General features: G+C 47.3%; 1 protein-coding gene across 1 annotated transcript; it reads left to right on the forward strand.

Moving 5' to 3' along the window:
• The first annotated feature begins 6,655 nt into the window (after window positions 1-6,655).
• Window positions 6,656-8,083, forward strand: KCNE5 (potassium voltage-gated channel subfamily E regulatory subunit 5). The gene has a single exon (XM_067722601.1). It carries the CDS (start codon window positions 6,757-6,759, stop codon window positions 7,192-7,194), a length of 438 nt encoding a protein of 145 aa, XP_067578702.1. The 5' UTR covers window positions 6,656-6,756; the 3' UTR covers window positions 7,195-8,083.
• The last annotated feature ends 6,909 nt before the right edge of the window (window positions 8,084-14,992 follow it).

The following is a 14,992-nucleotide window of genomic DNA, read 5'->3' on the forward strand; positions in this document are numbered from 1 at the left end:
CAGTAGGAGAGTGGATAATGGATAAATGGATAATCAATAAACAAACTGTGGTATTGTCATACAATGGAGTACTACTCAGCAGTAAAAAGGAACAAACTACAGGTACATGTGACAACGCGGATGGTTCTCAAACTCATCAGGCTGAGTAGAAGAAACCTTATACAAAAGACTTCATACTATATGATTTCATATATATGAAGTTCTGTAACAGGCAAAACTAATCAATGATGGAAAAAAATCAAAGCAGTGCTTGCCTCTAGGGGTGAAAGGAGGGGATCGCCTGGGAAGCGGCAAGAGGAAACTTTCTTGAGTGGTGGTAATGTTCTACATCTCAGTAGGGGGCTAAGTTACGCAGTTACCTTTGTCAAAACTCAGCAAATATACAATTAATGTTTGTGTATTTCATCGAACATATATGTTACTTCAAAAGGAAAACAAAAGAATAATAAACAAATATTGAACTCTAGTTAAGGATGGGTATGTGGAAGGTGCTTACGGGTGAAGTGTACTGATGTCTGCAACTTCAAAAAGAAAAGACACTGGATAGAGAGACAGATGGATAGGTGAGGGATGGATAAAGCCAGTATCAGAAAACATTAGCGGTAGAATCTGGCTAGTAACAAGGCACCACTGGAAAATTCTATCAACTCCGCTCTATGTTTGAAATTTGCATAAATTTTTGGAAAAAAATGTATCCACAAAGTTCCATATCCTGAATGGAGCCAATTTTTTTTCAGATTTAAAAGCCTTCGTTGGAGGAAGGCAGACCTCAAACCCAGGTAAATATTTCCTGATCACCTACTATAATGCCAGGCACTGTTTCAGGCCAGGTGAGGAATACGAAGAGGAAGAATACAGCCCTCGCCCTCAAAAGGATTGTTGGGGCCATCTGACGAGCACACATATCACTGTTATCCTATGCTGTCGAGTTGCTAAGGACAGTGAGATTTCATCTAGCGGAAAGAGTGTCTTAAAAGTTCTCCCCACAAAAAAGCAATGATCATTATGTGAAGTGATATAGGCATTAGCTAACGCTACGGTGGTAATCATATTGCAATACACATGTACCAAATCAACACATTTGACGCCTCAAATTTACACAGTGTTACATGTCAATTATATCTGAATAAAAAATAATTTGTAAAAAAAAAGAAAAGGTTTCTGGTATTGGAGACATATGGGTAGTTATTGCTGCAAGTATGATTGGAAGGCGTCTTCAAGCCAGAGCACAGAGAGTCTTGAAGTCCACACTAAGGTGATAATTTGTCAATCTGATGGGGCACATTCAAGAATTTTGAGCCAACAAGTGGCATCCTTAGAAAATTGCTGGGAGAAAGGGGCAGCTGCAGTAGATAGCATTGCTTTAGAGGAGTCAGCAGGCGAGGGATCTTTTCATGTACCTGCTAGGAACACAGGGAGCAGTGGAGGCATCCACAGGGAGGAAGGGGGTTCAGAAAGACCTGGGACAGCTCTGAAGTCCAAGGAGATGAGATCTTGGTTTCATCTTCTGGGAAACGGGAAGCTATTTGGTCTGTGCCCCTCTCCTACCTCTTTGCCCCATGATGTTGTGCCTCTGTAAGGCTATACTGGTTGTTTACAGCCAGCATCTATTCTGATTGTTTGCTATTCCATTCTGATTGGTCAGTGTCCAAGACATAGGGCTGTTAGATAGATTTTTTAACATTTATTTATTTATTTATTTTTGGCTGCGTTGGGTCTTCGTTGCAGTGCGCGGGCTTTCTCTAGTTGTGGTGAGTGGGGGCTACTCATCGATGCGGTGCATGGGCTTCTCAGTGTGGTGGCTTCTGTTGTTGTGGAGCACGGGCTCTAGACACGTGGGCTTCAGTAGTTGCGGCACGCGGGCTCAGTAGTTGTGGCACATGGGCTTCAGTAGTTGTGGTGCACGGGCTCAGTAGTTGTGGCGCACAGGCTTAGTTGCTCCGCAGCATGTGAGATCTTCCTGGACCAGGGCTCGAACCCATGTCCCCTGACCTGGCAGGCAGATTCTTAACCACTGTGCCACCAGGGAAGTTCCTGTTAAATAGTTTTAATATCAACCCTACCCACCTCATAGGGTTGCTGTAAGGTTAATTAATAGCACATGCTAGGCATTTGATAAATGAGATCAGGGACTATATTTAATGTTCCAGTATGTGGCCTGATATAGGGTGACCCCAGCACAAGCCCACCAAGACCCCCAAGAAATCTTTAAGGTAGGCACTCGAAGCCCCTGGGGTGCATTCCAACCCATAAATATTGATCTTTATCAAACCCCAGTCCCCCCACCCCAAATACAGCATATATTCCCATAAAGCAGCTGAGAAGCCCCAGCTGGACCCAGGAACTATCCCATTTACTCTCCTCCCTCTTTTGAATAAAGAGGGATCTTCCTTTTTCGAACAAGGCTTTGGACTCTAGTATTTGGGTCCAGAGTCAAAATTCTCTCCAGGGCTTCCCTGGTGGCGCAGTGGTTGGGAGTCCGCCTGCCGATGCAGGGGACACGGGTTTGTCCGGGAAGATCCCACATGCCGCAGAGCGGCTGGGCCCATGAGCCATGGCCGCTGAGCCTGCGCGTCCGGAGCCTGTGCTCCGCAACTGGAGAGGCCACAACAGTGAGAGGCCCGCATACCGAAAAAAAAAAAAAATCTCTCCAAATCAGAATTCTTGCTGGATTTCATGCCCACTGCTCATCCCACTCCAGATCCTGGCACTTGTCCCCCGTTCACAAAGAAGTGGCTGTAAGCCATCAAAGCCACAGACAGTTCACCAGTGTGACTTGTTCACTGATGTGTCTCTAGGACCCAGCACAGTGCCTTGCACAGTGTAACATGCAACAAGTGTTTGTTGAATAAATGAATGAATGAATGAGTGATTCATTCTGGGTCTGTAGTTGGTGCTTCACGAAGACTTTTTTCCTCCCCTCCCTCAGAGCGCATTGTGGCTTTGCCAACCTCCTGGACTCCAACAGTGCTTACCATCTGTGCCCGTCCTTTGGCAACTAGCCAAACTCAACTCAGTTCAATTCAACCAACTTCCATGGAGCTGCACTATTGGCAGGAAGCATTCACAGTCTCAAGGAATGGTGAAAGCATTTCCTAGCCCATGGCGCCTCAATTGTACTTTTAAAACAACCTTGGCATGGAACAGAACCTTTTCCAAGACTTTTTGAAAGTCTAAATACATGATTATAAATTACTTCCCTTTGTCAACACACTTGATTACTGTTCAGGAAATAAGTGAGTTCTGGACAATAGATCAACAGATGATTATGGGGCAGGTATGGGACAGGTGTAGAGGGGCTGGAAGTCTGGGGAGGAATGAGACTCAGTCCTTGTCTGATGGATTCGGACTTTCATTAAGTGTGGGGAGGAAAAGGAGGTTGGCATCTCAGCCATTCAGGGCTGGGATTGAAGGGATGTCCAGCAGCTCCTTGAGTGAAAAGAAAGCCAGAGTCTCCCACACACACACCTGTTGTTTTTTTCTGAGGGTTGGGCCTTTTTAAATTTTATGACTAGTCTCCATTCCTGTTTCCACCCCCTTCTATACATCTCTTGCTTCCTATGCCAGTCTTCTGTAAATTTCTAATTTGCTTTCTCTGGTAATTATTTATTTTAATGGAGTTAGAATTGGCCTTGTATGTGTTCATTAAAACATTATCTTTAAGAGCGAGAACCTGGAAATTAATCAGAAATCTTACAATAAGAGCTAATTTAAATACATAATAGCAGATCTATAGTCTGGAATACTGTATAGGTAGTAAAATGATGTTGTAAATAATAGTAATTGACACGGGGAAAAATTACCAGTATCTTGTTAAGTGAAAAAATAGGCTACAAAACAATGATGTATAGTGCCTGTGTGTGTGTGTGTCCATGTGCAACACATGTGCGCTCTTGTTGACTTTTCTTATTGGTGTTTTTCTGTGTTTTCCAAATTTTCTGCACTGAATGCTGCAGTCTGAATTGGGGCACTATCAAGAGGGGTGCATTGTAGGGACTCTGAGAGCACAAATAAGGGGAATCGAGCAAGACTTCCTTTTGTGAGTGTATTTTGAGGAAGGTGAAAGGCACAGAGTATTGGAGAGGAACTCGAGGAATATGCTGTTTTTCAAGTGCCAAGGAAGAAGGTGGTGTCTACTGGTGGTGAGGACTTCAGGTCCATCAGAGAAGACTGGGCTCCATTAAAGAAGCAGTGGGGAGCAACTCTGGGTCTCTGAACACAGGGGTGAGTGGATGGAAGTGGTGTTGGCGGAGGATTAGTCCAGCCATAGCAGGGTGGACTGGGTTGTAGGCAGGGTGATCTGCCAGGAGACTCTCAGTTTGCATATTTGACCTGAGGTAACGAGAGCTTGGATTAAGGTTGTGGCAATAAAACCAGAAAGGAAGGAGCGGATGGATTTGAGAGATGTTACCAAGAAAGAATCAGAGCTAGAGATTCAAATTTGGCTAAATATATGCCAGGTGGTAGGTGAAAGCATGTAAGGAGACACTTTCCAAGGAAATGGATGTTAAGAGAGAATAGCTGAGGATTGAGTCTTGGGGAATTCCAACAGTTAATGGGAGGAGGAAAGAAGAGGGGCCAGCAAAAGAGACAGAGAGTGATACGTCAGAGAGATAAGAGGAGAAACTTGAGAACTCAATGCCATGAGAGCCAAGGGTAGGACAGGAAGGAGTGGGTGGTTGATGGTATCAAATTCATCCTTGAGGTCAAAGATGCAAATTGAGCAGAGACCCTTAAATTTGGCCGGGAGGCCGCTGGTGAACTTACTTACAGAGAGTGGTTTGGGCAGAAAGCGCTGGACTCTAGAAGGTTCCAGGGAAGGGAGTGGTGGGGAAATGGAGGCAGCCCATGTGACAAGAGTCATGTGTTATGACAGAGAACAAGGTCAAACTTTATTATTCTAGACCTGCTGCTCAACCATTTGAATCTACTGGCTCATAGGCTGTTGAAAATACAATACACGTTTAAATGATTGTTTTTATGCTACAGTGAAGGGACTTCTTCCTCCCACTGCCCCAAACCAAAAAAAAACCCTAGAGATTCTGGGCATGTTTTAACAGATCAGAGGAGTCTTTTAGCTTAACAGTCCTGTCTCTAGGTTGGTACTGCTTTGAGAATTTCCTAGCTGTGTCCTCTGTCGTTAGTCATGCCAACTCACTTGAACAATTCTTCCCTGAGCCCCTCTGAGGCGAGGACATTGAGGCAAGGTGATTAGGGGGGAGCCAGTGGTCAGGGGCACGTGGAATGTCTCTAAGATGTATGTAGAGGCTGTTAAGCAAGGCTCCGTTTGAGACCCTGGATATAGTTTGGTGCCAACCTCACTCCAACACACAGAAGGCTACAGCCCGCAGTGGACAGTGGGCTGAAGGGTGACTGAAGCAGAGGCATCAGAAAACCTCCTTTTTTTAACCCATGGCCCCTGAAGATTGAATGGTCCCTGGACCGAATGGTCTTGAACAGGCACCTTGGTTTGCAAGGGATACATAAAGGCATATAGCTTTGTTTCATTCCTTCTATTACTTGGCAATCATATACAACCCGACCCGACCAGCACTACTTCATTTTTTTTCCTACTCGCTGTCTAGAAATCAATCCTTTGAGCACTTTCCCTTTGTGAATCCCAGTCTGTTTCCAGTTTGACCTACTATGGATTTATTTGTCTTAGTGACTTGTTTTCCCCTAAAGGAAGATACCCTCTGAGAAAAAAATGGCTGCCTCACGAGCCAGCAGGGCCTAGACCTGTTCCCAAGCCCCAGAGAGGCACAGAACCGAGTATCTGGCTAATTGCATGTGGAGGTAAGCATATTGTCTAGAACTGGCACTTTTCAGATCCCGAGACGTCTAGGGAGTGTAGCCAAAGGGCCTTTTAAATGTCCCTGCTCCTTTTAATGGAAGAACTTGGTTGCATTTCTGGGAAGATGGCTTGCCGCCCACGGGAAACAGGGTCATATCATGGATGGTACACTCACACGCTAAGATGTGGAGGCCCCTCTAAAAATGTGATAGGAAATCAGAGCAGGGGTACTTCCCAGGGGGCTGGTATAATATCAGAAACCTTTTTTGGAAGCCCCGGGCGTCCTACTCCACTTCAGTCACCAAATGTGTCCTGAGCATCTTCTGGATAAGATGCTCACCTCGGTCCAGGGGAAGCCGTGAGGGCTGGAAAGATAGGCCAGGGTTCTTGTCCATGGGAGTAATCACCCGTCCTGAGATGTGGACCCGCGGTCTCGGCTGCCGTTTCGTGAGTGCTGATGGAACCCCGGTGCAGGACCCGCCTCGTGGGGGCCAGATGCTGTATCTGGGCCAAAGCTGGGCCTGCAGGGCAGGTGGCCAGAACGTGGAAGGAATTCTCTTCCGCAGCCCGGGGTCTACGCTTGGCCCGAGCGAGCCGCCCTGTCAGCCTCTGCCGCCCGGGGCCCCGCGCATTCCGCGCGCCCCCGCCCCCTCCGCCCCTCTCCCGGCCTCGCCCCCTCCCTCGTCCCCTTCTCCTCCCCCCACCAGCTGTCCCCTTTCCCCGGGGCGGCGAGACAGCCGGAGCCTGGGAAGAGGCGGCTTCGGGCCGAGGGGGCGTGGTGGGGAAGGGGAGGAGGCGCCGGGGTGAGGGGATAAGGAGGCCCGGGCGGCGGGGTCCCCCAGCCACTGCGTCGCCCGCCCGGGAGCCGGGTGCAGCCGCCGCCGCTCGCCCGCATCCCCTCGGCCCGGCCCGGGGGCAAGGTCAGCAGCGATCTGGAGCCGCCGTGTCACTCCCCGACAGCTATGAACTGCAGCGAGAGCCAGCGGCTGCGGACCCTGCTGAGCCGCCTGCTGCTCGAGCTGCACCACCGGGGCAACGCCAGCGGCCTGGGCGCCGGCCCCGGCCCGAGCATGGGCATGGGGGTCGTGCCCGACCCCTTCGTGAGCCGCGAGGTGACCAGCGCCAAGGGCAACGACGCCTATCTCTACATCCTGCTCATCATGATCTTTTACGCCTGCCTGGCCGGAGGCCTCATCCTGGCCTACACCCGCTCCCGCAAGCTCGTCGAGGCCAAGGACGAGCCGTCCCAGGCTTGCGCCCAGCACGAGTGGCTCCCGGGAGGTGCCCCGGCCGCCGCCGACGCTGAGACGGCCGCCGGATCGCCCGCCGAGGACCGCCGCCCGCCCGGCCCCGCCGGGCTGCCCGCCCCGGCCCTCGTCCGGGCCGCCGAGGGGGTCTAGAGCCGCCGCCCCAGCTCGCTGGCTCGCCCGCGCCCTCCTCAGCTCGCTCATCCCTGGGCGCGGCACCCGCCTGCCTTGCCGCCTTTTCCTCTCCTCCCCTTCCAGGGCTCTCCTCACCTGAGGCCCGGACAACGTTGAGAGGCCAGGAGACCTTGTCTGGAAGGCCCTGGAAGAAGCACCACCCTACCCCCTCCGGGCCAGCCCCTCCCTCCTCTCCCCAGCCCCACCTCCGACCCCGCACAACCCACTGCACTAAACTGCCTCTGCTCTCTTGTCTTCAGACGGCCCTGACAGCACGCTCCAGCCCTCTGGGAACTGAATCCAACACGTCCAACACTTGGCATTGAATTGAAGCAATGAAGTCTATCCGAACTCTGGGCCGTCTAACTGGCAGCTGTTCCGGGGGCTGCCAGGGACTGCTCACTCTGTAGAGCCAACGGGCTTGCCATCACTGCCAGGGCGGCTGGGGCAGCTCCAGCTTCCTGTTGCCTTAGGGACAGAGACAAAGAAAATGAAGAGAACTCAGACATCTTTTCCCTCCCTCCTCCTTCAGCAGGGAGCTAGCAGGACACTAGGACCAGTCTGTGGCATAGAATGGACTTAATGGGACTGGAGGTGGAGGGGGGCTCAGAGGGTGGGGAAGACCTATTACCCCCAACTGTATGGTTTTCTTGCATCCAGTTGTCGTCCTGAAGGTAACTTGCCTAATTTTGAGTAGCTCTGCCATCTTTTGCCATGGGTAACCATTGCTGGGCGTATCACCCTAATACTTCCCAATGCCTCTCCTATATTGATTCAGTTGTCATGGCAGCTGTCTGCTTCATCCATGGAACATGAGGCTCCGTCGTCTCCTGCTCTGTAACCTGGAGAATGTCAGAGGCAGGTAATAAAGGTCGTTTAAACAATAACCTGAGACTCTTTTCTCAAAGATCCCAGCCTTGAGACCCAGTACTATATAGAGAAGGAACCCTTTTTGCTTTTGGAAATAATGTTTAGATTGGGGAGTTGGGTTGTTTTGATACCTATATCTATATACCCAGTTCCAATGCAACAGATATCACTGTGCATGAAGAAAAGGTTTATGTATGGCTAAATGGGTTGTTTTTTCAAGTGTTTCCAAGTTATAACTACTTTCTTACTTCTCCGCCCCTTTTCCCTTAATTCTGAAGCACTTTCAAATATCACAATGCTAAATAAGGATTTCCCACTTACCTCTTGCAGTTTTTCAGGATATACTTTAAATTAAAACAACCTCTCACACCCATCACTATTAGCTATTATCAAAGTTCATTTTTAGAAGCTACCTTCATAACTCTCCCAAAGAAGCGGCTTATTAAAAGAGAAAAAGCCACCAAAGAGTGTAAATCTTAAGTCAGAGAGGAGATGCTTGAACTAAGCTGTCTTAACCAATGATGGGTAAATTTAGAGGTGTATGCTTATTGATTTCTTCTCCTTCTTTGAAGGTCATCAGAAACTTGCGTGATTAGGGCTTAAATGCTTATACCTGATGGTGGCCGTTTGGGCCTCATCAAACACACATAAAATCACCTCTTAGCGTTAAGCCAACTTGCTTCAAGACAACTGGTTTCTCAGTAACAGCAGGACAAAGATATTATGGCTTACTTAAATGCACGGATAATACACAAGCCTCATTCAAGGCATTGGTTTTGACCTTGTAGCCCATATGGTATTTTACTGGAGCTATTAATAAGTTAAATGAACTTACTTTCATTCCCAGGATTCACTCCTTGAAGATATACTGGCCTTACCCCATTGGCTCCTCTCCAGTCCTAGTTCCAGCCCTAAGGTCGACTCCTTTCCTTGCAGGTGGGGGCCAGGGATTGGGCAGTGGTCCAAGATAACGAGACGAAGAGAGATGATGCTGTGAGAGCCATCTCAGGGCCAGACAGGGAGGCCTGAGTGGGATGCGGAGGGAGGGCACAGATACCCAGCCATGCCAGGTGCATATGGGGGAGGGCAGGCCTCAGCCTTGTATTTCAGGTACAACAAGGTCCCTCATTGATCTGGCATGACTGGGGACACGAGGTTGTTTGATAATGAAGCATCCCCAGTGCTTTAGGTGTTGAAAATTTGTAAACATCTGTACTATTTTTCATAGACGTTAAAAATATATATATATTGCCAAAAAAAGGCAGCTGGGAGCAGTTGGGATAATGCCCATAATAAGCATGAATGTGCCAGCTGTGGGAAACGAATCCCACTGCCAAAATATTCCTGCTTTTAAACACATTTTAACCTTTTTATGATGATGACGTTCCTCATTAAGCACATGTAGTGAGAATAGCCACAGAGTTTTCCCAGTGAGAAAAAGTGAGCTGGTCTGGGGAGAGCGATTTGCTTAACTGCCCACTTTCCCCAAACACTTTCAGGGTTGCAACTGTGTCCCAGATAATGAAGTTTCCCAGAAGTCTGGACACTCGACTCTCTACCAACCAGTGCGGGTGTCAACAGCATTGAAGTGATCACACTGTGGTGAGCAAGAGATAGAAGAAAGAAAAACAAGAGGCCTGGCCAGCCTGCAGTTTTAATAATGTGTTCCTGAATAGCGCGAGCTGACAGTACAAACTGGGATTCTAATCAATTAGAGTGAATTTTTTTCAACTCCCTCCCCCACCAGTCTATTTCTTCTGTGTAAGCAGGTCCCGTTTCAGTTCAGGTTCAGATCTTTGCTCCATAATAATAACGAAGAAGAAGACCCGCGCTTCCTTACTTGTAACTTGAGGCTTTCAACCAAGTGGGGCTAGGAGATGTTTTGAGTTCCAATGTCTGGAAGTGCTCATCGACGGTGCAAAAATAAACAGAAGCTTTTCTCCCACTACAGACATACTTCTGTGCTGTCGAGTCACTTTTCTAGAGGGATATAAATGGGGTCTTTCCTTTGTTTGTACCTACCATCTCCTTTTCAATTTGCCATATCCTTTAGAAACCAAAGATCTGCACATGATTTATATTAAAGAGAAAAGGGAACGGGCTGCTTTCCAAGCAGTCTTGCCTGATGGCTAAAGCAAGTGCACTGTGGTGTCGTGGAGAGAGCATAGGACGAGAATCAGGGGAACTGGGGTCCAGCCTTGGCTTTGCTGGGAATCTGAGGATCAAGTGAGATAACATATAGGAAAGGGGAAGTACAGCAGCTATAGAAGTATAAGGTGTTACGTTTATATTTTCCTTTTCCTTCCTTGGGGGAGTGCCCTTGGGCAGTGCGGGGGAAGTGGGGAAGAGAAAATTCTCTACTGCATAGTCTACTCTTATTTTATAAAGAAAAGGATTGCAGTGACTTGGCCACTAGCTCCCAGATTTCTGAGCCTTTTCCCCCCATTCTCGGAATCTTGGATGACTAGGAATCTGTGCATAACTGTCTCACCATCCTACTCTACTCCCCTTTACCTGTAGGCTTGCAAGTGACCTTTTAAAAAAAAGACAATGCGTACTGTACTTTCAGGGCTCCACCAGAACTGATGTCTAGACACTGAAGACACGGGTCAGGGATTGAGAGAGGGCATAAGAGAAGAGCATGAAGGGAAAGAATCACAGGCTGTGGGCTTCATGAGAGAGGTAGGAGGAAGGGCAGTCTAGAATGTTCTGTGAAGGAGCATGAACGAGGACCCCCAAGGGTGAATAGATTAGATCGGTCAATAGCCAAGCCTAGGTGAACTTGAACCACCCATCAGAATGGCTTTGAGAGAAGAAGTTGGTTGGAAAGTCACTTCGCAGCCCCTTTTGTTACTTAACCTACACTACAGTCTATCCTGGAAGACAAACAATGTGACTAAGGCAACTCTTTTTCTCTGCTAGATCTCAGAGCATGGGACCAGGTGACCCCACCAGTCCCTCATCAGATGTGTTTTTTTTAATTGAATGAAAGATTCTTTCAATTCTATAGTGCTTTACAATTTTAAAAAGTGTCACACACATGATTTCATATAATCCCATAATAAGCCCCTTTTTTTCCCCCTCCCCTATACTGCCCCTCCCCCCTTCCCTCTCCCCACTGGTAATCACTAGTTTGTTCTCTATATCTGCCAGTCTCATCAGAGAAGTGCAAATCAAAATAACAATGAGATATCACCTCACACCTGGTAGAATGGCTATTATCAAAAAGACATGAAATAACAAGAGTTGGTGAGGATGTAAAGAAAAGGGAACCCTCTTGCACTGTTGGTGGGAATGTAAATCGATACAGCCACTATGGAGAACAGTATGGAGGTTCCTTAAAAAACTAAAACTAGAACTACCATACGACCCAGCAATCCCACTACTGGGCATATACCCTGAGAAAACCATAATTCAAAAAGAGTCATTTACCACAATGTTCATTGCAGCACTATTTACAATAGCCAGGACATGGAAGCAACCTAAGTGTCCATCGACAGATGAATGGATAAAGAAGATGTGGCACAGATATACAATGGAATATTACTCAGCCATAAAAAAGAAACAAAATTGAGTTATTGTAGTGAGGTGGATGGACCTAGAGTCTGTCATACAGAGTGAAATATGTCAGAAAGAGAAAAACAAATACCATATGCGAACACATATGTATGGAATCTAAAAAAAAATGGTTATGAAGAACCTAGGGGCAGGACAGGAATAAAGATGCAGATGTAGAGAATGGACTTGAGGACATGGGGAGGGGGAAGTGTAAGCTGGGACAAAGTGAGAGAGTGGCATAGACACATATACACTACCAGATGTACAATAGATAGCTAGTGGGAAGCAGCCGCATAGCACAGGGAGATCACCTCGGTGCTTTGTGACCACCTAGAGGGGTGGGATAGGGAGGGTGAGAGGGAGACGCAAGAGGGAGGAGATATGGGGATGTATGTATACATATAGCTGATTCACTTTGTTATAAAGCAGAAACTAACACACCATTGTAAAGCAATTATACTCCAATAAAGATGTTAAAAAAAAAAACCTTAACGATGTCCCACCTAGCCAATCATTTTTTAAAATGAATTTATTTATTTATTGTAAAAAATTGTGATAAACTATATATAACATAAAATTCACCATCTTAGCCATTTTTAAAAGTATATAGTTCAGTAGCATTAAGTACATTCATATTGTTTCTGTCACAGTGCCCTTGAAGTCAGAGAAAAATGCAAGCAGCTAAATTATATAGAAGCAGCAGGGCTTAATCATTGCTCAGATGACTCCCCCTCTAGGGTATTCACACTTTATAATAGACCACTCAGGGCGATGTAAAGGTGAAACCCAAGGAAAGACTCTTGAGTTGTGAATTTCAGTGGAATCTGGAAGGAGAGCTATCTGGAGATGTCTATGCGTGCAGGGGAAGGTCCTTGGGGGAGAGGTGTACCGAGCTTCCCACAACTTCTCAAGTCACATCCTACTCCTACAGCCAGATGCTCTTAGAACCCTGGGGAGGAGCAGCGTGGCCATGGATGACTGGATTTCAGTAGGAATTCGCTGAATTCCCACATACCTGACTCACAAGATGTCCATTCATGAAAACACTTCAGGTCTCTGGAAGGACAAGAGGCCTTCCCTTGGCTCTTTTTAGGATCTAGATATGAGCTAGCAGGGGTTGCAACTCCCGCAAGCCTGGAAGAGAAAGAATGGAGACAAGGGGACACATTAATTTTGCTCCTCTTCTTGTGGGGCCACTGCTCTGGGGGCCACTGTGGTCAGGACCAGCCCTTGGCAAGACTATGGAATTGGTATTTATCTCATTTTCCCCCTTCCTGTTCCAAGCTTCCCCTTGACATTCTCAGTCCTGCAAAACTGTTTCTTCGCTACTGCCAGGGTCTTATGATCTTATTCATTTAATCCAATCTGCTATTCATCCCAGCAAGGATCCAAGGAATGTATCTTTAATGGTGGCTTTCAGACACTGGATGAAAGAGAGGGATGTCAACGGGGACTTGTCCTAGGACTCTCCGATCTGATTTGGGTAAGGTGTCTCTGACAGTCACATCATTGTGGTAAGCTCAAGAACAGAACTTTGGCTCTTTCTTCATCCCCACTCCTTCTGGGGGTGTTCAGAAGACTGTAACCTTTAGCCATCTAGGAGGGCACCTGCATTTCCAGGTGAGCCTCCTGGGGTGGAGGGTGGGATGGGGGTGAGGATAGGGGTAACTAGGACAGGCAGAAGGGTGAGAAACCCTTGGCCTGCTCCCCAGTTAGGTCTCTCTACACTGGGAGGCTAACTTAACAAACAGGACACCCGAGACGAATGGCTGAGGTGAGTGAGAAAAGAAATATTGGGATGGATCCGTTGAAAACTGTCAAGATGGAATTCCTATCATTTTTCTGCCATCTCCCTCTACATCTGTACCCAGCCCAGGCGGCAGCCAAGTGACAAGCCCTGCTTGGAGGAGGCTGATCTGGAATCAGCTGGGTTAGTCCCCATCCCAGCCCCAAGTAACTGACACTAACCTTCAGAGTACTGGGCTTTCCTTCTAGCAAGTCCAGGGGGCTGGTCAGTTCAAAAGCCCCCAGCTTTTTTTTTTTTTTTTTTTTTGCAGTACGCGGGCCTCTCACTGTTGTGGCCTCTCCCATTGCGGAGCACAGGCTCCGGACGCGCAGGCTCAGCGGCCATGGCTCACGGGCCCAGCCGCTCCGCGGCATGTGGGATCCTCCCGGACCGGGGCACGAACCTGCGTCCCCTGCATCGGCAGGCGGACTCTCAACCACTGCGCCACCAGGGAAGCCCAAGCCCCCATCTTTTGACTTTCTCCTTCATCCAGTAAAGTAAGATAGTGTAGTGCATAGGGTATGGACTCTAGAGCCAGACTGCTTAGGTACACATCTATCGTCTGCCTTTCATCAGCTATGTAATGTCAGGAACATTACTTGACTTTCTCTAAGCTTCCTTTCTCCATCTGTAAAATGGATGGAAGAAATAATACCTACCTCCCAGAGTTGTGAAGATTGAATACTTAACATAGTGCCTGGTTCAGGGTAAAAGTTCAGTAATGGTAGCTTCCAATCTTGCCCCAACCCAAGCAGGGCTGTCACCTACACCACACCAATGAAACTGCTTTGTCACAGTCACCAATGACCTGCATGCTGCTGCGTCAAATGCTCAATTCTCAGCCCTTGTTTTCTATGACACTTGGCAGCATTTAATGCAATCGATCACTCCTTCCTTGAAACTTTTTTCTTGACTTCCAAAACACCTTAGTCTCCTGGTTTGCCTCCTTCTTCACCAGCCCCTTTTCTTTTTAGTGTTTCCTTTGCTGGTTTCTCCTCATCTCCTCAACATCTCAATATTGAGTTGCCCAGGGCTCTATTCTGGGACTTCTTTTCTTTTTCATCTATTCTCTCTCCCTTGGTGATGTCGACTAGTCCCAACATTCAAAATATCATCTTCATATACGAATAACATCTTTACAGTGATATATATGTTTTTATCCCTAAAACCCACTACTCTGAGCTCCTGGCTTTCATATCTGACTGCCTACTTAACAACTCTACCTAGATATCTATACCTGTCTCAAAGTTTACATGCCCAAATCAGAGCTTTTGAGTCCCTTCCCTCAAAATTTACTCCTCCACCTGAGAAAGAAAGTTTCCTGCCATCTGGGAACCGGTCTGACATTTGCATCTAGGCCTCACTGTTGGTTAGAAGCTGTTCACACGTAAGCCATGTTATTCTCCTGTCAGACAGTAATCATCTCACAGGACACCCACATCAGACAAGACAAGACATGTTTCTGTGACTATGATGGAAGGAGACAAAACAAGAATGTTTAGTAATGTTATCTAAGTACAGACAAAAACAAGGTTACTGTGAAACTCACAAAGTACCAAACAT

The sequence above is a fragment of the Pseudorca crassidens genome, chromosome X (assembly GCF_039906515.1).
Source record: "Pseudorca crassidens isolate mPseCra1 chromosome X, mPseCra1.hap1, whole genome shotgun sequence".
Classification (NCBI taxonomy): domain Eukaryota; kingdom Metazoa; phylum Chordata; class Mammalia; order Artiodactyla; family Delphinidae; genus Pseudorca; species Pseudorca crassidens.